General features: G+C 40.3%; 1 protein-coding gene across 2 annotated transcripts in view; it reads left to right on the top strand.

The window, feature by feature from the left end:
- The window catches only part of LOC122560162 (tyrosine-protein kinase HCK-like), a 90,941-nt gene extending 73,019 nt beyond the window's left edge, over positions 1 to 17,922 (top strand). For both annotated transcript variants that reach the window (XM_043710498.2, XM_043710496.2), the window contains exons 11-13: positions 9,762 to 9,915; positions 15,747 to 15,878; positions 16,456 to 17,922. In XM_043710498.2, the coding sequence (XP_043566433.1) occupies positions 9,762 to 9,915; positions 15,747 to 15,878; positions 16,456 to 16,658 (489 nt within the window). In that variant the 3' untranslated portion in view covers positions 16,659 to 17,922. The remainder of the gene's footprint in view (positions 1 to 9,761; positions 9,916 to 15,746; positions 15,879 to 16,455) is intronic.
- Positions 17,923 to 22,420: the final 4,498 nt, after the last annotated feature.

Genomic DNA, 22,420 nt, shown 5'->3' with positions numbered 1-22,420 from the left:
TGCAGTCGCAAAGTCATCCCTCGCCACTCCCTGAAATCTTTATTGGTGTATGTCCATGTATGAGCTTGATCATTAATGTGGTTTTTCATTTAAAACTTTTATTTTACAAGTATAATCAAAATAAGAAAAGTGGGTGGAATAGTTTAAATTTTGGCTAAATGGGTTTTAGTTTAATTCACATTGACTTCATGAAGCTTAGTTAAGTGATGTGGCTATTCAGGTCAATATTTTTCCTTTTTTTTTAATCTATTCTGGTCCATGAGAAATCAAAGGGGCTAACATCAAGCGATGGAGTTTGAAAATCAGTAGTCCATATTTTATTAATATCACGATGATATTTAAATACCCTGGAGGTGCCAGCATTAGATTGTAATAGCTGCTGTTCTTTTCACTTATCAGCTGAGTGAAAATGCAAGTAATTACAATAGCATTTAGCTTCAGTCAACAGAACCACTTTCTATAGTTATCTTTATAGATGAGCTATTTTTAAAAAGAACTGTCTAAAAGGGAAGTACAGATATGCTTAGCTGTATCTGTGGGAGGATGTTGAATTGCAAAAAGACAAATTTGAGGGCAATGTAATCATTGTAATTTTTTAATAGAAACATTAAGAAATTTTTGCTCCAGTGTGTTGTTGCCATTTTGGTCTGAAGTAGTTTTTGAACAGCAATATGAATCTCCGCTTGGAGGTGGTGCTAAGCTCAATGGCAATGAATTGCAGGAATTATTGATGCATCTTAATTTTCCTTTATCGCGCTTCATAGCATTGGAGTGCAGTATTGAAGCTTGGCTTTAATTTTCATCAGTTTGTTTTTAAGAAAAGAAAATGTATGTATAAAAACAGACTTGGGTCTCCCAAATTTCTTCTATGCTGAGTTGGTTGTTCTCAATAGAATAAGTTTAATCACTAGAGAAAGGAGTGTGGGGAAATCAGCCAGAGCCTTCTACTCCTGATCACTCTTCACAGATCCCTGGTAGAACTTGCACATGAATAGATCTAGGGAGAGATTAAAGTTAGGCTTGGCTATGAATAACCTTCCACTGAAGGGGATTGGACCAAGGACTGCAGGAGTTCCTCCGGGTAATGTCCTTCAACTGAGATTATTTGACCTCCAACACCCACAAATTCCTTTTGTTTGGTATGTTTCTAATCAATGGACAATGTTTTAATCTCTTTAGTTCCCATTAATTCCAGTTTTTCAAGGCCACCTTGATGTCATCTGTGGATTGCTCATCTGTGAATTGCACCTGTCAAAGGTTGTCACTCTCTCCTCGTCTCTGGAATTGAGCTCTTTTGTCCATTTTGGAACCAGGCTGTATTGAAATCAGCAACCTTGGTGCAAACAGAATGTCAGTGGGAAGATTATTCCTTTGCACATGTTACTTCATAGCACTGTCGACTATGTCTTCCATCAGGTAAAAACAATGACTGCAGATGCTGGAAACCAAATTCTGGATTAGTGGTGCTGGAAGAGCACAGCAGTTCAGGCAGCATCCAAGAAGCTTCGAAATCGACGTTTCGGGCAAAAGCCCTTCATCAGGAATAAAGGCAGTGAGCCTGCAGCGTGGAGAGAGAACTAGAGGGTGGGGGTGGGGAGAAAGTAGCATAGAGTACAATGGGTGAGTGGGGGAGGGGATGAAGGTGATAGGTCAGGGAGGAGAGGGTGGAGTGGATAGGTGGAAAAGGAGATAGGCAGATAGGACAAGTCCGGACAAGTCATGGGGACAGTGGTGAGCTGCAAGTTTAGAACTAGGGTGAGGTGGGGGAAGGGTAAATGAAGAAACTGTTGAAGTCCACATTGATGCCCTGGGGTTGACGTGTTCCGAGGCAGAAGATGAGGCGTTCTTCCTCCAGGCGTCTGGTGGTGAGGGAGCGGCGGTGAAGGAGGCCCAGGACCTCCATGTCCTCGGCAGAGTGGGAGGGGGAGTTGAAATGTTGCGCCATGGGGCGGTGTGGTTGATTGGTGCGGGTGTCCCGGAGATGTTCACTAAAGCGCTCTGCTAGGAGGTGCCCAGTCTCCCCAATGTAGAGGAGACCGCATCGGGAGCAACGGATACAATAAATGATATTAGTGGATGTGCAAGTAAAACTTTGGATGTGGAAGACTCCTTTAGGGCCTTGGATAGAGGTGAGGGAGGAGGTGTGGGCACAGGTTTTACAGTTCCTGCGGTGGCAGGAGAAAGTGCTAGGATGGGAGGGTGGGTTGTAGGGGGGCGTGGACCTGACCAAGTGGTCACGGAGGGAACGGTCTTTGCGGAAGGTGGAAAGGAGTGGGGAGGGAAATATATCCCTGGTGGTGGGGTCTGTTTGGAGGTGGCAGAAATGTCGGCGGATGATTTGGTTTATGTGAAGGTTGGTAGGGTGGAAGGTGAGCACCAGGTGCGTTCTGTCCTTGTTACGGTTGGAGGGGTGGGGTCGGAGGGCACCTCCGCCATTCCTCATCAATTCTTTGTTATTGCTTCAAAAAACTCAATCAAGTTTGTGAGACATGATTTCTCTCACACACACAGCCATGTTGACTATCCCTAATCAGTCCTTGCCTTTCCAAATAAATGTACATCCTGTCCATCAGGATTCCCTCCGACAACTTGCCCACCACGGACGTCAGGCTCACTGGTCTATAGTTCCCTGGCTTGTCCTTACCACCCTTCTTAAACAGTGGCACCACGTTAGCCAACCTCCAGTCTTTCGGCACCTCACCTGTGACTATCGATGATACAAATATCTGAGCAAGGGATCCAGCAATCACTTCTCTAGCTTCCCACAAAGTTCTAGGGTACACTGATCAGGTCCTAGGGATTTATCCACCTTTACCCGTTTCAAGACATCCAGCACTTCCTCCTCTGTAATTTAGACATTTTGCAAGGTGTCACCATCTATTTCCCTACAGTCTATATCTTCCATATCCTTTTCCACAATAAATACAGATGCAAAATACTTGTGTAGTATCTCCCCCATTTTCTGTGGCTCCACACAAAGGCCGCCTTGCTGAACTTTGAAGGGCCCTATTTTTCTCCCTAGTTATCCTTTTGTCCTTTAATGTATTTGTAAAGAGCCTTTGGATTCTCCTTAACTCTATTTGCCAAAGCTATCTCATGTCCCCTTTTTGCCCTCCTGATTTCCCTCTTGAGTATACTCCTACTACCTTTATACTCTTGTAAGAATTCACTCGATCGATCCTGTCTATACCTTTACATATGCATCCTTTTTCTTAACCAAACCCTCAATTTCTTTAGTCATCCAGCATTCCCTATACCTACCAGCCTTTCCTTTCACACGAACAGGAATATACTTTCTCTGGATTCTCATTATCTCATTTCTGAAGGCTTCCCATTTTCCAGCCGTATCTTTTACCTGCGAACGTCTACCCCCAATCAGCTTTTGAAAGTTCTTGCCTAATACCATCAAAATTTGCCTTTTTCCAATTTAGAACTTCAACTTTTAGATCTAGCCTAACCTTTTCCATCGCTATTTTAAATCTAATAGGATTATGGTTGCTGGCCCCAAAGTGCGCTCCCACTGACACCTCAGTCACCTGCCCTGCCTTATTTCCCAAGAGTAGGTTAAATTTTGCACCTTCTGTAGTAGGTACATCCAAATACTGAATCAGAAATTTTTTCTTGTACACACTTAACAAATTCCTCCCCATCTAACCCCTTAACACTATGGCAGTCCCAGTCTGTTTGGAAAGTAAAAATCCCCTATCATAACTACCCTATTATTCTTACAGATAGCTGAGATCTCCTTACAAGTTTGTTTCTCAATTTCCCTCTGACTATTAGGAGGTCTATTATACAATTCCAATAAGGTGATCATCCCTTTCTTATTTGTCAGTTCCACCCAAATAACTTCCCTGGATGTGTTTCCAGGAATATCCCCTCTCAGCACAGCTGTAATGTTATCCCTTATCAAAAGTGCCACTCCCCCTCCTTTCTTGCCTCCCTTTCTATCCTTCCTGTAGCATTAGTTTCCTGGAACATTAAGCTGCCAGTCCTGCCCATCCTTGAGCCATGTTTCTGTAATTGCTATGATATCCCAGTCCCATATTGCTAACCATGCCCTGAGTTCATCTGCCTTCCCTGTTTAGCCCCTTGCATTAAAATAAATGCAGTTTAATTTATTAGTCCTACCTTGTCTGTCTGTCTGTCTGTCTCAGATTGACCTCTTTCCTCACTATCTCCCTTGGTCCCAACACCCCCCTCACTAATTTAAATCCTCCCTGCCAGTATATTAATCACCTTCCAATTTAGGTGCAATCCATCCTTCTTTACAGGTCAATTCTACCCCGAAAGCAATTCCAAAAATGTGAATCCTCCTTCCATATACCAGCTCCTCAGCCATGCATTCATCTGCTGTATCCTCCTATTCCTGCCCTCACTAGCTTGTAGCATCGGGAGTAATCCAGATATTACTACTCTTGAGGACCTCCTTTTTAAATTTCTGCCTAACTCTCTCTAATCTCCCTTCAGAGTCTCCACCTTTTCCCTTCCGATGTCATTGGTTCCAATGTGGACAAGGACCTCTTGCTGGCCCCTCTCCCTGTGAGAACATTCTGCACCCTTTCCGAGACATCCTTGATCCTGGCACCAGGGAAGCAACACACCATTCTGATTTTTCGCTGCTGGCCACAGAAACACCTGTCTATACCTCGGACTAGAGAATCCCCTAACACAATTGATCTCTTGGAACCCAATGTACCCCTCATTTCATTAGAGCCCGTCTCAATACCAGAAACTTGGCTGTTGTACTATGTTAAAGTGAGGACTGCAGATGCTGGAGATCAGAGCTGAAAATGTGTTGCTGGAAAAGCGCAACAGGTCAGACAGCATCCAAGGAGCAGGAGAATCGACGTTTCGGGCATGAGCCCTTCCTGAAGACGGGCTCATGCCCGAAACGTCGATTCGCCTGCTCCTTGGATGCTGCCTGACCTGCTGCGCTTTTCCAGGAACACATTTTCAGCTCTGTTGTGCTATGTTCCCCTAAGATTCCATTTCTCCACCCCCCCCCCCCCCCACCCCCACTACATTTTCCAAAACAGCATTCTTGTTTGAAATAGGTATAGCCACAAAAGACTCCTGCACTAGCTGCCTACCTCTCTTACCTTTCCTGGAGTTAACCTATCTCTGTGACTGTATCTGAGATGTTCCCCCTTCCTATAACTGCCATCCATCACACACTGTTGTTGCAAATTCCTCATTGCTTCTAACTGTCTCTCCAACCGATTCATTCGATCTGATAAGATTCGTAGCCAACAGCATTTATGGCAGATATAGTCTACTGTAATCCTTAAACTCTCTTTAAACGCACATCTGACAAGAAGCACATTTCACTCTACTACTAAAGGCCATTTTGTTGCTTCACAATCTACAGACCCAGAAAATAACACTCTCATTCCTCTACAAACACTGCCCCAGGTTAAATGAATAGTTATGGCTTCTATTTTAAGTTTAATCTAGAGACATATATCTCCAAAAACACATCATCAAGAAAGGACCCACTCTACTCACTACTACAGACTTTCTGTAGGTCACACTTAAAACAACAATACAGTTATCTGCTTCTGTGCTGTGAACGTCACTCAACAGTTCCTCCAAGATCAGTTGTGAATTTCACTGTTAATTTCCCCAGATGCATTCTGATGTCCAGTGATCCATGAATTCAAACAGCAAAGGCAGTGTAAGTTTTTCTTTCTCTCTCCCCTGCACTGACCTCACCATGTGCTTCCTTTGTCTGTTGTTCTTCCTTTTAAACTGTTGTTGTTGTTCTGACTTTTTATTTCCAAAGTTCCAAAACAATGCAACAGCATATGAAACAGTAATTGCTGCTCCTGGAAATCCCCTCCAGCACCTAAAATGCCTCCACAAAGGAGCAGCTGTTACAGCCAGAATTTTTTTGGTAATCGAGATTTCATTGCCCCATGTTTGACCTGACATCATGGAATCTAGCTGCCAGTGACATCCCTCCAAACTAGGCATTATGCTACTAACATATCTCGTGGGTTTGTTCTGCCAGAGGGGCAGGACATATCCCAGGATGGTGGTGATGCTGTCTAGGCCATTTGCCTGCTTTTTTCATTTACGTACTCCTGTTGAGTTTTTACTGGAGTTAGCCACAGTAAATGGTTGCCAGTCTATCAGGGGGAACATGCATTAGAAGAGGAACATGTGCAAAAATATTGTGTTAGTGATAACTCTGTCACACAACCACATCTCTGACCATTTTTAAAATATTTAAAAATATCTCAACATATTTCATGAGTTATTTTAGTGTTCTGAACATGAAAAGCTTTAAATTTTAGTGCCTTGTAGAACAAGTAAATTCCTGGTAGCCTGTTTCAAATAGAATGTGAATAAGATACAGGCAAAAAGAGGTTCATTTTTGGATTTGTTGAATATGTTTGTCTGTGGTTAGCACTGCTGCCTCACAGCACCAGGGACCTGGGTTTGATTCCACCCTCTGGCGACTATATGAAGTTTGTGCATTCTTCTCTGCATCTGTGTGGATTTGCTCTGGGTGCTCTGGTTCCCTCCCACAGTCCAAAGATGTGCCAGTTAAGTGGATTGCATGTGCTAAATTGCCCAAAGTATCCATGAATGTGTAGGCTAAATGGATTAGCCATGGGAAATGCAAGGTTACAGAGATAAATAGGAGGGTGGGTCTGAGTGGGATGCTCTTTGGAGGACTGGTGTTTAGCTCGATAGGCGAAAGGCCTGTTTCCACATTGTATAGATTGTAAGGTTATATGTAGAAGTTTCAAATATGTAACATGTATTGCTAAAACAAAGTGAGATAGAGTGGAGCTCCACCAACTGGACGTATGTTGAATAGACATTTGTGACCACCAAATCCCTTGTATCATGCACTGAGATGACCATCTGGACTGTTTGCAAGGTACTGCAAGTTCATGAAATCACTTTGGGGAATACTAGGTGGACTTTAGAAATGTTCTTCCTTACTATGAGGCCTCCTGCACTGGGAGCACATGTTGGCAATCTCTGAGAAGGATTCAGTGCTCCAGCAGAGTTTTTATTTTCCAACTGGGAGAGAATAATCAGCAACGAACAACAGCCGAGAGAAGACTCTGTCAACCAATTAATGTCAAACCAGGCCTGCAACATTCTTTCAGCTTTTGGTTTTAGTGGTTCCTGGTCATGTGATATAACTTGCATTGTCACTGTTGTTCCACTTTAAGTAATATTGATCAAAGAAAATAATGAAATTCTTTATTTAAAAGTGAAATATTGGTAAGGATTCCTTTAGTTTAAATGAACACTTTGTACATTTTAGGGACCCTAAACCATTGAGGCTTTCCTAATTTGAGAGGACAAAAGGGAATCTAAGATTCTTCTTGTGAGATCAAGCAGAACAAACTGCATGATGGGCAAATGGTAGTGGTTTGTGGAATGCTGTTTAATTGCTTTAATTATAAGCAAACTGCATCCAAAGCTGGGACTGTGCTTCATTGCAACATGTCTCATTAACCTTTTGTGGTAACTGTGACTTGTATATTAATGTATGCATCTGCATAAAGGAGATGAGATATTTTCAGACTCTAAGAAGAGGAGAAGCAGAGGCACAGTGAAGGAAAGAGAGGGCACAAAGCAAAGACCGTGGAAGGAAGGACAGGAAACTGAAAAGATGGAAAACAGCATTGACATGAGAACAGTAGTAGGCCATTCAGACCCTAGAGTCCTGGATTACCTATGGCCTAACTTCATATATCTTTGTCCCTTATCCCTTAATTGCTTTGCTTAACAAAAATTACCTATCTCCAATTTAAAATTAGCAACTGATCCAGCATCCACTGCCATTTATGGAAGGGAGTTCCAAACATCTACCACCCTTTGTGTAGATGTACTACTTAGCATCACTCCTGAATGATCTGGCCCCCTTGTCTGGAATCCCCAACCAGCGAAAAATAGTTGTCTTTATCTACCCTGTCTGTTCCTGTTAATATGTTGAATACTTAAATCAGAAAAACCCATAACACTCAATGCTAAAGAGACCTAATGTGTATAAGTTCTCCTATCTCTAAATAGCAATAGAGAGAAGGAAAATGAGATTTATGTAAAGCTAGAAAGGAGAGAAAGAAATGAATTTAGGTATAATGAGAAAATTGATGGAGGAAAAGTGGAAAAACACCCTGTTTGTCCTTTTTATACAATAAAACACCAAAAGATTTCGCACTGAACCACGTGAGGTGACTAAATGTCTGATCCGAATAGACAGACATTTTTCTGTATTTTAAATACAGAAGTACCAAGGCAGAGTGGTCTCTGGGGATAATTCCAGAGCATTGTGTCTGAGCAAGCATGAGTGATGCATGAATGGTGCAACAAGTTAGAATGCAACAAGAGGTTTTGAGGTTAAATTTCCATGGATGCAAAACAAGACGTTGATGGGAGAGCATTGGAACAGTCAGGACTGGAGGTAACAAAGGTGTAGACTTGAATGATACATAGAAATCTCAAGGAATATAAAACAGAGCTAAGTTTAGCATAAACGTGACTAGAAAGATCAGCACAGACATGCTGAGGGAAAATTCAAGGAATCTATGTAGCTGGCAAAGGCTTGTGCCAGGAAAATCGAAAGGTTTTATATGCGGACAGCTCTTTTTGCTGAGGTGAAGATAGCTATAGATTGGCTGCTCACTGAACAGAAGCAGGCAGGCTCTAAATAAAGACCCAACTAAGCGCAATTTTTCTGGGCCACTAACATTTTGCCAGCAGCATAACCCTCCAACAAATGGAGGGCATCAACATCTTGCAAGTAGCCTCCCTGTGGTAGTCTGGTAGGTGAGGAGCAGGGTCCATGGGAATTGAAGGTAGAGAAGGCATACTCGTTATACAGAGGGGTCCGTCTGCTTAGTTTTTGAAGTTTTAATTTAAAACTAGGCAGTCAAGTTGTAGGCTGCCTCAGCAGCACCCTCACTTGCATTGGACAAATGGCCAACTGAGAGGTTACCTCTGAGCAAGGAGCTCAGGTGATCTCAATGCCAGCAGCTGCAAGCTCAAGACCCCGCATGTTTTCACAACCTTGGTGTTCAGAGAAGCATGTTGGGTTGACTAGAGATGTCAAGGTGGATGATGAACGCAGTCATACATTCTGTATCTGTATTGTTGGGAATAGCCTTCCTTAATATAAGGAGGTCATCATACCCAAAAAAAGACTTAATCAGCATTATTTAAGTTGTCACAGCATTACTAGTTATGCTCATTCATGGGATTAGAAGAACTTTACTCCTCACTCACTTAAAGGGAGCCCAATAATAGTCACCTACCGTTACTCTTAAATCTCTCAATACAAATTTGGAAGTAAACCCAAACCTTTGTATGCATGTCTTAGCTGTTCAATGTAAATTTGTTGAGATGTTTGTTTTTATTTGTAATGATGGGAGCGTTCTATCAGTGGAAAAGTGGAGCCAAAAAGAAAGGCTTGAAGTATACTTTTGAAACCAGCTACATGAGTTAAGGGCAAAGATTTTGTTTTTACTGGTAGCAAATAGTGAATGGTCTCTCTCTGCCTCTTCTGCCCAGCAAGATGTCAAAGCTAACCATGTATTGGTGGTGTTGAAAAACTTTGTATCATTTTACTTCCCTATCTTTTAAATAGTGAACTTTGAATGTTTATAGCATTTTCTACAAATCTAGCAATGCACTCTGGTGTGTAATTTAAATTTTTATTCTGAAAAATAATAAATCTGTCTACTCAGATTGTGAAATTGCATCATATATAATCTCGCACTTTGTATGATTTTAAGATTGCAGAAGGAATGGCTTACATTGAATCCAAGAACTACATACACAGAGATTTGAGGGCTGCTAACATCCTGGTGTCTCATGCATTGGTTTGCAAGATAGCCGACTTTGGCCTAGCCAGGATAATTGAAGATAATGAATATACAGCCAGAGAAGGTATGTTAAAATATTTAAAATATGAAATAATTTGTCCTCCTGCCACTTAATGAAACTGCTGGCAACTGCAACAAGATCCCAGAGGAACTGGGAAGCTATTAATTCTGGTCACGCTCGGCATGTTGTGTTGTGAATGTGTATTTGAAATTCCACATTTCTATTTATTGATACAGTAAATCCTCTGTATCGGCAAAATCATAAATTCACCTATCCATGCCAAACAAATAAGTAACAACGAGATTAAACAACCATGGGCAACACTCTTGTCTGCAATTTGTAACCTATTTTTAACCACCTTTTTAAATGAGCAGTGCACTTGCAGATTTCATCGTTCGCAGGGGTTCTCAGGGACAGAACCATCACAGATAAGGCCTACTGTAATGCATTTTGTTTTGCTTATTTTGACTAATTAAGCATGTTCTAATAAGGAGTAGCAAGGGGTCTCCATTTGCACAGCTGACATTATTCCCTTAAGTTGGGAGTCCCTGCCAGTACAGTTTCTGGGGGAGTGCTTGATGGGAGGTGGGTTTCTTTTTGAGAGTTGGTGGGTTTGTAGCGGATATTGATGGATGGCCGAATCCGAGAAACTGAAACCGTGAAGTCAAGAAAGGGAAGTCAGGGATGGACAGTTACCTCAGCTATACTTTTTCACACTCTGCTTCTTACAAGGACTAATCCATTGTTCCAATTTCTCTGAATCAGTCATGTTGTCCCAAGGATTCTACCTTCCACAAAGGGGACTTTGACATGTTGTACTTTTACCTTTAACTGAGGACCCCCTGCCTCCCCTTCCTCACTGTTCAAGATCCCAGATGCAGTTTCCAGGGGAAGCAGCATTTTATTTGTACTACTTTCGATCTCATCTACTGTATTCACTGTTCAGTGTTGACTCCTTCATGTTGACAAGACCAAATGCAGATTTGGTGAGTATTTGCAGATCACCACTGCTCTATCTGTAACAATTACTCCAACTTTCCAATTGCTTGACATTTCGAGAAACTGTCTTTTTCCGATAGTAATATTTCTGCCCTGAGCCTGCTGCAGTGTTCCACAAAGCTCAACAGACACTGGCGGAAAAACCCTTCATTTTCTACCTAGAAAATCTACAGTCCCACTCTCCACCTGATCACCCCTGACAGCTGGATAGGCCTGTATCCCATGTATCCTTATCTTCTGAATGAGCCTATCATGGGGAACCTTATCAAACACCTTGCTAAAATCAAGTACACCATATCCACTGCTCTACCTTCATCAATGTGTTTTGAAACATCCTCAAAGAATTCAGTAAGATTTGTGAGGCATGACATGCCCCTCACAAAACCATGCTGTGACTATCCCTTTCTTGAACAAGGTAATAACATTTTCCACCCTCCAAACATCTGACACTACTCCAGTGGGCAGTGAGGACGCAAAGATTATCGCCAAAGGCGCAGCAATCTCTTCCCTTGCTTCCTGTAGTAACTTTGAGTATATCCCGTCTGGCCCAGGGGATCTCCCTATCTTTGATTTTTCAAAATTTTCAGCACATTTTCCTTCTTAACATCAACCTGTTCAAGCATATCAGTCTGTTTCACGCTATCCTCAGAAACATCAAGCTCCCTCTCAGCAGTGAATACTGAAACAAAGTATTTATTAAGGACCTCCCCTACCACCCCAGCCTCCAGTTCCCTCCACTATCCCTGATCAGCCCTACCCTCAGACTGACCATCCTCTTGTTCCTCGCAAGCGTAGAATGCTTTAGGGTTTTCCTTAATCCTACCCACTAAAGCTTTTCATGTCTCCTCCTAGTTCTCCTAAGTCCATTCTTAAGTTCCTTCCTGGCTACCTTGTAACCCTCTAGAACCCTGTCTGATTCTTGCTGCCTCAACCTAAAGTAAGCTTCCTTCTTCCTCTTGAACTAAATGTTTCACATCTGTTGTCACCCAAGCTTACTTCACCCTACCATCCCTTCCTTGCCTAAATGGCACTAACCTGTCCAGTACCATCAGCAAGTGCTCCCTAAACAACCTCCACATTTCTCTGCATTTCCCCAAGAACATCCTGTTCCCAATTATAGGTGTCCCAGTTCCTCCATATTTTCCCCCTCTTTTTTCTCTCCTTCCCCCCCCCCCCCTCCCAAGTAAATACATTCCCATACTGTCCACTCCTATCCCTCTCCATGAGCATAGTAATGGTCAAGTAGTTATTATCACTATCACCGAAATGCTCTCCCACCGAGAGATCTGACACCTGGCATTGTTTGTTGCCAAGCACCAAATCCAATCTACATATTTCATCAGGAACCCTTCCTTCCTGGACACACTTGACAAAAACTGCTCCATCCAAACTAATTTGAACTAAGGAAGTTCCAATCGATATTAAGGAAGTTGAAGTCAACCACGACAACAACCCTGTTACTTCTGCACCTTTCCAAAATTTGGCTCCCAATCTGCTCCTCTGTGTCTCTGTTGCTATTGGGGAATCTGTAGAAAACTCCCAATAAAGTGACTGCTCCTTTCCTGTTTCTGACTTTGCCCCATATTGACTCTGTAGACAAACCCTCCTTGATGATCTCCCTTTCTGCAGTTATACTCTCCCTAATTAGCACTGCCACTCCTCTTCTCCCCTTCTCCCCTTTTCCCTCCCCCCCCCCACCCCCCCCCCACCATCATCTCTTTTACCTACCACCCTCCTCCCATTCCTTTTGAAACATCAAAACCCTGGAACATCCAACAACCATTCATTTCCCTGTGATATCCAAGTCTCTGTAATGGCTACAACAACATCGTCCCAAGTACTGATTCATGCTCTTGGGTTCATCACCCTTATTCCTGATACTACTTGCATTATAATAGACACTTCAATCCATCACACTAACTGCACCTTTGCCCTATCAAGTGCCTATCCCTCCTCACTCTCTGCGCACTGTATTTGGCTGTTCACCACCTACTCTATCATCTGATCTATATTTGTAGTTCCCACACCTCCTGCCAATCTAGTTTAAACCCTCCTGAAGAGCTCTAGCAAACCTGCTGCCCCTCCAGTTCAGGTGCAACCTGTCCTTCTCAGACAGGTCCCACTTTCCCCAGAAGGTATCCCAAAGATCCATATATCTGAACCTCTCCCTCCTACACCATCCCTGCAGCCACATATTCATCTACACCCACTCTCTATTCCGAGCCTCACTAACACTTAGCACTGGTAGCAATCCCACGATTACTACTCGGCTTGTTCTGGCTTCAACTTAACTCTCTATATTCTCTTCAGGTCCTCATCCTTTTCCTACCTGTGTCATTGGTACCGATTTGTACCACAACTTCTGGTTGCTCTCCCTCCCCCTTAAGAATCCTATAGACCCGATCCAAGACATTCCTGACCCTGGCACCTGGGAGGCAACATACCACCCGGGAATCTCATTGGTGATCACAGAATCACCTGTTGGTTCCTCTCTTGACTGAATCTCTCATCATTATTGCTGTCGTATTTTCTCTCTCCAGCTCCCTAACGTGGTTTGTGAGGAGCTGATGTTGGGTGCACATCTTGCAGGTGAAGTCTGCAGGACACCCGTGATGACCCTTACCCCTCACATCCTGCAAGAGGCGCATGCAACTGCTCTAGCCTCCATCCCCTCTGCTCGAAATTACTAAGAGAGATTGAATAAATGAAAAGAAAAACCTTACTTGCCTATCCTCCATGCACAATCTTTTTGTTTTGGTTAGAGGAGGATTACTGGGAGTTACTACACGTGTAGTCTTTCGGGTTTAGCCACAACCTGAATATAGCAGTTCACATGCAGCAATCCCCATGTCTGTGTCCACTCGTGTTGACCTTTTGCTCCGTCTGTTCATGAGGTAAGTCTTTAAAAGGGAAACTTTCCTTCCCCGCTGCCCCCTGGACCATGCTCTCACCACTCCCACTGATGCAAATACAGTTGGCTCTATTCTTTTTACATGATCCCATTATTTGTTTTATATCCTTTCCCACAGTTTGGGTAAACACCCAGTACTATTAGTAAGGGACTTCCAGGATTTTGACCCAGTGGCCATAATAACGATGAAATATTCCCAAATCAGGAAAATGTCTGGCTTGGTAGGGAACTTGCTGATGCTGGTGTTCCTATGCATCTGTTGTGTCACTCTTCTAAGTAGAGTTTGTGTTTGGAAGGTGTTGAAGTTTAAATACACAATATATTTATAAATCTTTTTACTGTTAGCTTTGTATTAACTTGAATTGTTTTTCTATATTTTTTGCATTGCTTGTTACATTCTCTGCATCTCTTTGGTTATTTTTGCTCTCTTAGCCTACTGAATTTCCATTTTTCCTTGCATGTGTATAAGAACTTTTGTTTCAGCATGTCTCTTACCTCTCATGTACCACGATCATACAAGTGGAGCTTTTTGGCCATTTCGGGTTGCATTGCAACTTAATCATTGTTAGCATACTGCCAGAGGAAGTAGTGGATGCAGGTACAATTACAATATTTAAAAGATATTCTGACAAGTACGTGAATAGGAAAGGTTTGGAGAGATCTGGGCCAAACACCGGCAAGTGAGACTAGTTCAGTTTGGAAACGTGGTCAGCATAGATTAGTTGGACCGAAGGGTCTGTTTCCATGCTGTATGACCCTGACTTTATTAGAAATCTGCAGACAATTCCCTTGAGAGTTTTGTTGTTTCTTACTGATACTTAGTCATATTCAAAGTATTTCCTTCATGTTTCAATTCTTATTTAAAATTTCCTCTCTTCACCCAAGTATTTGTCCATTTTAATATAGTCAACAGTAATTCCCAGCTGCTAGTTTGGAAATGTACTAGATACCTACATTATTTTAAAAAATTTCCCTAAGTTCTGTTTCTGTCTTGCCACATGTTTTGAAAGTAGATGACAAACTATTTATAGTAGCACATGGCATATACAGTGGTATTTAATGCTATTATAATAACTTCCACAGTTGGCTTTTTTAAACCTTTTTTTGTCATACGACTGAGATTAGCTTCAAGCTTCTCGTTTTGAACTGTTTTCTGTTTAATGTATAGTTATCTTTAATCTACTTATGTTTACTTTTTCCTAATGTGTCTTTGTTCAACATTCCTCTTGTGTTCATTTAATTTTGTACACTGGTTTACATTGGGCTGATTTCAGAACTGAAATCTAACTCTGACTCATAACTTCGTAAATGCCCATTGCTTTAGATCGAGATGAGGCTGTTGCTGTCCGTTTTGAAGTGTATAGAATGCCTTGTTCAATGCCTGCGACATCCTCTGGGTTATATCCTTCTATATTTATGCTGCTAATGAGCTATGAATGAAGTGATTTAATATTAAAGCATAAATCTGTAATAGCTTTTGTATAAAAACACAACATTTCTATACATATTTCTGTTTTACCATTAAACATTTGCAACTATAATCCCAAGACACATTTGCAGAGTTCATTGTTTCTTTAACCTTGGCATCATCCATTCATTTTAGAAATCCAGCAAGGACAAAAATAGTAAGCAACAGGAATGCAGACATCTTTCCCACCTTTTTGTTTCGAAACTAAAATTTCATCAGGCATTTAGTACTGAAATTATAAAGCAGAATAATGTATCGAAATAATTTTGTTTTGAAAATACAATAATACTTCCCACTAATTTATAGGCTTCATTTCCATTGTGAAGTTATGTTTTAGCTATCTCGTAAAAAGTGTGTATTTTTGTTTTTGTATTTACTACTTTATATAATATTTTAATTAATAAGACTTCCGGTCTGATGGGTCTTGCCCAAGCTAATACAGATTGGTGAATCTATACCCTCAATGGATTTCATGGTTCTGGAGTTTAATTTGGCTTTTATAATCTCCATTTTCAGGTGCCAAATTTCCGATTAAATGGACGGCGCCAGAAGCTATCAATTTTGGGTCATTTACAATCAAATCTGATGTGTGGTCCTTTGGAATTCTTCTCATGGAAACCATCACATATGGCCGGACCCCTTACCCAGGTCTGTAAAGAACAGTCAAGTTTTTCCAGCAGAACTGCAGTTCAGTTATATAAACATTTCTTCCCTTTGCACTTGCATTACTTATTGAAGATGGCACTTAATGCAACAATAGAGTTGGCTCACTTCATGCTGATGCTGCAGTTATTGTACAAATGCAGTCTGAAGCTGAATTCAGAACGTCAACTGAAGCAGTGGCACGAGGAATATACTGCAGGAGGACATCATGATTCACTTCATTTCAGTGAATTTGTGCGCTGAGCTGTAATTTGCATTATGTTCAGCATTTGTTCTTCCAAAAATATCAAAATGTTGATGAAACATGGAGGGTAAATGTATTGTTGTACATCTAATAGTTAACTTACACTCTACCTGTTAGTCAGACATCCAGTCATATATTTTAATCACTCAATTATTAATGTTTATTTAGTACATTTTTTTCAGTCCTTTCAAATACTTTTGCAAATTTGAATTTAAGAATGTTAAATTGATAGTGGTGGGTGGATATGGCAATACTGAGCATACCAGTACATCTGTTTCCAAAAAAAGGAAGCTTACAATTGCATTTCTGATTTTTAAGGAATGTCAAACCCAGATGTGATACGTTCATTAGAACATGGATATCGGATGCCCCGTCCAGACGTGTGTCCAACAGAGCTCTATGACATCATGATGAAATGCTGGAAGAACAAAGCAGAAGAGCGTCCAACTTTTGAATACTTACAAAGTGTGCTAGAAGACTTTTTTACAGCAACGGAGAGCCAGTACCAGCAGCAGCCATAACAAAGTGCCAAATATATAGGGACGATCACAGGAGAAGAGCAATTCAGGCAACAATTTTAAATTTAACTGTTTAAGACCTGCACTTGCAGTTTTTTGCACCTTGTCCAATAAAAATAATTTTCAACATTCTTGATCGTAAATAACTGTTTTTCATGCTATGTATTTTCAGTAAGTCTTTGAAAATGTGAGCAATCCTTCTGCACAAGATATAAAATGTTCATCAGTCCATAAATGACTGAATAATGTTTTTTTTTTTCGGAACAATGTTTAAAGTAATATTGGTAATGTATTTTCATTGACATCACAGTTTATCTTTTTTCTAATTGTGCACTATTTTTATACTGAAAGTAGCACTCAGAACAGCCTTGTCATTACAACCTTTTTTTTCCCCTTTTTACAGCAATGTTATGTTTACATGCTACACAAATCGAAGTTGATTTGAATTGTTTCAATTCTGGATGGGCTCTCATGACAGGTTTCCCAAAGCACAAATAGTTCATATAAAGGGAGCAGTTTTAGGAAATATGTTAATATAGTTGTACAGTGTCTCAATAACTTGATACATTGATCCCAGCACTTGCAAAGAGGGGAAGGCAACAAAGTTCTTCAATAATATTTTCAAAGACTAGATGCTATTAAGATGACCATTATCAATTAAACTGAGTATCCTATTTCATATTAACTAATAGAATCCTTGGCTAGTCTTGCTTTGAACTGTGAGTGAGCAATGTGTGGAGTTGTACCCTCTGATCTCTTTCATTCCTTTTTTAAAGGGCTCATTTGTTGTCGAAAGTCAAAGTTGACTTAGTCAGACTTAGCAAAAATGTAAACAAACTCACATGACCGCTTCTTTGTGAATTCTCCACTGTTGACTTTCCAGGGTAATTTGGAAATGAGCAGATTCATGAGGAATGATAAACTATTGAGGCAAAATCTTAAAACTAATTCAAATCTCTGAAATCAAAACTAAACCCATTATTTTCATTGATCTCTTTTATTCTTGGAATATTTTGTTTAAAGTTTTTTAATCAAGTGTGGAAAATAATTTATAATGTGTGTGCTGCATTAGTAAGTTTCATTGGCCAAAGTCTATAAGAACTTTGTTTAATAATGAACTGGAGTTTGAAGATTTATAAAGGATGCATCATTTCTCTCTGGATTGAAATGGTTTCAGAATTAAAGTACTGTGACTTCAGAAATGTTGTCATTCATAGTGTATATTTGTATTAATGCTTGAGGTGTGAAATAAAGTGCCTTAATCTTACTAGTTCTGAAATTTGTCAGACTACATCTGTGAAATTGACGGTGATTCAACAAGTTGACTTATCAATCATACTGATTTAACATTTGTCTTTATAAATTTTAATCTGCAAGTTTTCTAACAATGGTTATTCTGACTTCCATTAACAAATGTGTATCTTTCAGTTATCCTCCTGTCTTTGCACATAAGCAATGCTTTCGCAACCAAGCACTCCCATCAGATCAAATGCTGAACAACTTGGGAATTCAGAGCTGGACATGCATAGTTTCCTAAAACATGCTCCCAGTCTAGGAGTAGCAGATCATAGAATCACCTTTCCAGTGCATCAATGAAGTCTCAATTTCCCTGCCCCGTTCTTGGCATTATACACTTATTTGCAGATAGTTTTAATATGCTTTAAAAGAAAACATCTGTAAGAATGTGTTGAGTCTTCACTTTGAGTCTATTCAATTCATTTTAGATATCTAATTTTATTTAAATGTCTCTAAGGCTGAAACTAATTAGTTCCCCTCCTTTTAAAGATGTCAAATATTGAATGAGAAATGTCCTCATTTCAGACAAAATATGTGTGGTATACCTTGATCAAAGTCACTTATCTACATTTACAGATTATTGGCTGCTTCAATCCATAGGATCAACAGACTGCATGAATTGAAGGATGCTGCCACCATTCCTCTCTTCTACATTAGGTCTCAGGGCATATTTGATCTAAACTCCTGGAGGAACAACTGCTAGTGTGTCTTAACAAAATGGTTCTATCTTTTGCAAGATGTAGAGAAGTTGCATTAGTTTGTTAGATACTGTTACTAAGACTGAGGAGACCTGTGGATATCGGTCTACTAGATGCTATCTCTTAGCTAGAAGCCAGAATGTGACCACAGACTGAGTGAAGCATTTTCTCAGTTCCATTACAATACTCAGCAGATTCTACTTTGGTATAATGTGTACAGTTTCTATAACATTCCAACACTTGAACTATCTGAAACTAACTTGAGTTTCTGAAGAGTTTGTGACAATTTTCTACATTGTAAATCAAAGAAGGAATAATTTTTTAATGAGAATTTTGAAATAGCTCTTTTCAACTCCTATGCTTCGAGTTGCAGAAGGAAATGGTAAATCTCCAATGATTATAACATCTGCATTTCAGAGCTGCAGCCTTGAATCTTGTGCATGTTGTGCTTTGTAATCTATGATTTGGTTTTGCTCAACCATCCCTAAAATTAGTGGAGCCACATGTCATTTTCAATTAAGTGCTACAATAAAGCTTTTCATCCACAATAAATGGAACACTCCATATAATACCCACCCATGCCACCACTCCCCTCCAAAAAAAATAGTCCAATCTCCGTGGTGGCGGGGGGGGAGAGAGATGTACCACCACTATGTAAAGCATTCCGCTTCAGTACCAATTTCTGATCTGTAATTAGTTACGTTATCTTAGTCTGGGTGATAATCGGGACACTGCAATTGACCATTAGATTGAAGGGGGAAAAATCGTAGCATTTGTGTTTCTGATTACTGTCAATGATACCCTACTCCCTGTTGGAAATTTTAAGGGCATCAAATGGAGGATAGATTGAGACAAATATTTGGTGACCCCTTGAGTAAATATTCTACTTTTGCCTCTATTTAGACAAACTCTTAAACAATAAACAAGGATAGTCTGTGTCCTTGGAACCTACTGCAGCAGGAATTGGAAGCTTTGAGACTGGGAGGGAGCAAAAGTAAAATTGGTATAGTCTTCAGGAAAAAAATGCTTCCTGAATTTAAACTTTCAGTTGATGCCCATTATAATGTTATGATACAAGTTTTTGAATTCATCTGATTTTTTTAAATACATGGAACCTTTCATGGATTAAAATGCTTTTAGAAAAGGATAAACATTAATATGACCTCAGTATTCACCTGAAACCAATGATTCAGATCTTTTACATCTTTCTAAAAGTTTCACTTTTTGGTTTGAAAGTCACCTGCAGACTATCTGATATTACCCATAAAGAACAATCTAGCCAGACACAAATACACAAACTATTTCAAGCAACTGCTTCTGAACAAAGGCAAAATAAACTGTTTTGTGACAACAGCACTGGTAAGTTTGTTTCTATTCAGAAAAATCAAAACATATCTTCAAACTCTGTCATTGTAGAGGATACATCAATTAAACAAACATGGTTTGAACCTAACACCTCAAACACTTTCAGGTCTTTGTAAGCTGCATATTTTGATTCTCCTTTTTGTATTAAACACTCTCACTATTTTTCCAAGCTTTATACTTATGTTTGTATGTATTTAATGCATTTTATTTTCTCTGTTTAAAACCTTGTGATTGACTCCCTAAGTCTGATTAGTAGTAACATTTCATTGAAATGTGATACAGCTGCATGATGAAATAACTTTTTTTTTTAAACTCATACGAGGTTTTTTAAAACCCATACGAGGTTTTTTTAAAAGGAACAATTTCACTCCTACACCTGTTGGTAACAGGAAGACCATTTTAATTCCTTTCTGTCAATGGATTATTTTATTATTTGAAACTTTTGTAATGATAGCATGTCCTATTCAAGTTAGGTTTTTTGTGTGTAAATTATAAAAACCTATTCTTGAGCATTACTACTGTCAGATATTCTCAAACAAATGACTTTTCATTGCCTAATTTTAATTGAATTTCTCCTTAGAGCAATTTAAATAAATATTATTGTCCTTTTAAATATTTTTGTGTATATCTTCTTGTTATTGCACCATGATTTTGTGTCTCTCCCTTCAGGTAAACTAAGGGAGGTCATGGTATCATGGTGATACCACTTGGCTCTCAATCCAGAGGCCTAGCATAATGCTCTGGAGATATTGGTTCAAATCTCACCATGGCAAATAATAGAATTTACATTCAACTAATATCTTTGGCAAGTATTACTAGCTTTATGGCCACCATTGGCAAGACTATCATCAATTGTTGTAAAAACCTTTCTGATCCAATAATGCCCACTAAGGAAGAATATGCCATAATCCTTGAATTGGCCCACATTATGATGCCAGGCCCACGGTATCATAAAAACCTTAGTGTAGAAGCAGTCCATTCAGCCCATCACGTCTACACCAATTCTTCAAAGAGCTTCCCACAGAAACCCACCTCCCTACCCTGTTCCTGTAACCCTACATTTCCCATGGCTAATCCACTGAGCCTGGACACTATGGACAATTTAACATAGCTAATCCACCTAACCTGCACATCTTTGGACTGTGGGAGAAAACCAGAGCACCCAGAGGAAACCCACACAGACATGGGAAGAAGGTGCAAACTCCACACCTTCACCCAAGGGTGGAATTGAGCCAAGGTCCCTGGTGCTATGAGGCAGTAGTGCTAACCTCTGAGCCACCATGCTGTCCAAGTACTGTTTTGCTTTTAGTTACAGTCCTTCTTAGGGGCAGCGTGTATTAATTTTGTTGATTTAGTTGTTTTAAAATAGTAGAAGAGAGGACTGGTAACAGTGACAGACCTTAACAACAAGCTACCCAGATGCTAATATTTGATAGTGATCAATAATAGGAGCTGTTGCTGAACTTCCTGAAGGTGACAGTTTTGGAAAGAATCCATTCAACCCAGAAGAAAAGTAAAATTCTGAAGATATGAATTAAAGAATTATTGCCTTATGGAGTCACAGGCAGCCAGCATGTTGTAGAGAATTCTGCATCACATTTTGTCTCATGGTGTATGTGTAGGTAGGGAGCAGTAGCAGGAAGGAAAATAATTACTGTAAATTTTCCATTTTAATAGTGATCTATTGCTTATTAAATAAAAATCAGTAATTGGATGGAATTTTCCCAGTTTCAGTTAAAATGGTTTCTCTAGTGAGAATTAAGACACCTAGTTAACCATGGTTTAGAGTGACTTCTCAGTCACAAGGTTCTGCTCTTCTTCATTAGTTATGGAATTGGGCTCTTTGATTCCCTTCTCATGGAATTGCATCCTGGATTGGTGTAAGTACTCCGTATTGTCTGGTCATCAGTGTCAATGTCACTGGCACCATATTTAAAGCCCAGCCTCGATGCAACTTCAGATGCAGCAAGCCAGGAACTTACCCACACCCTATAGTCCTGCATTGTTATCTAAAGAACATGGTTCAGAAAAGTCTTAGCTCCCCACTCATCAGACAGGGACCTGAAGTTGCTAAGGCTGGCTCTGCATTCCATTTCTCCTGCAGACTGGCATAGGCCATGTCACCAGACTGTGCCAGCCTGGTCACTGACCCAGGTCAGTGCTGTGGCCTGAGTCAAACAATGCACAGCAATGCAGGAAGAAAAGCTACCATCATCTTTCTGCAATTTCACATTCTCAGAGCCACCACACAATACCTCTGCCATTACACATGCATCGCACAAAGACGCATGGACTACAGCTCTCTCTATTGCAGGCTTCATGTCAACTTAATGGCTGTCACCCACATATTCGTCCCAAACCACTGACTCTTCCTGCCCTCCGCACTTACCTCCTCACCTGTCTTGC

This window comes from Chiloscyllium plagiosum, unplaced genomic scaffold (genome assembly GCF_037043375.1).
Source record: "Chiloscyllium plagiosum isolate Xiang-an unplaced genomic scaffold, Cpla_swu_hap1 HiC_scaffold_15, whole genome shotgun sequence".
Classification (NCBI taxonomy): Eukaryota; Metazoa; Chordata; class Chondrichthyes; order Orectolobiformes; family Hemiscylliidae; genus Chiloscyllium; species Chiloscyllium plagiosum.
This window is presented reverse-complemented; position numbering and strand designations above follow the sequence as displayed.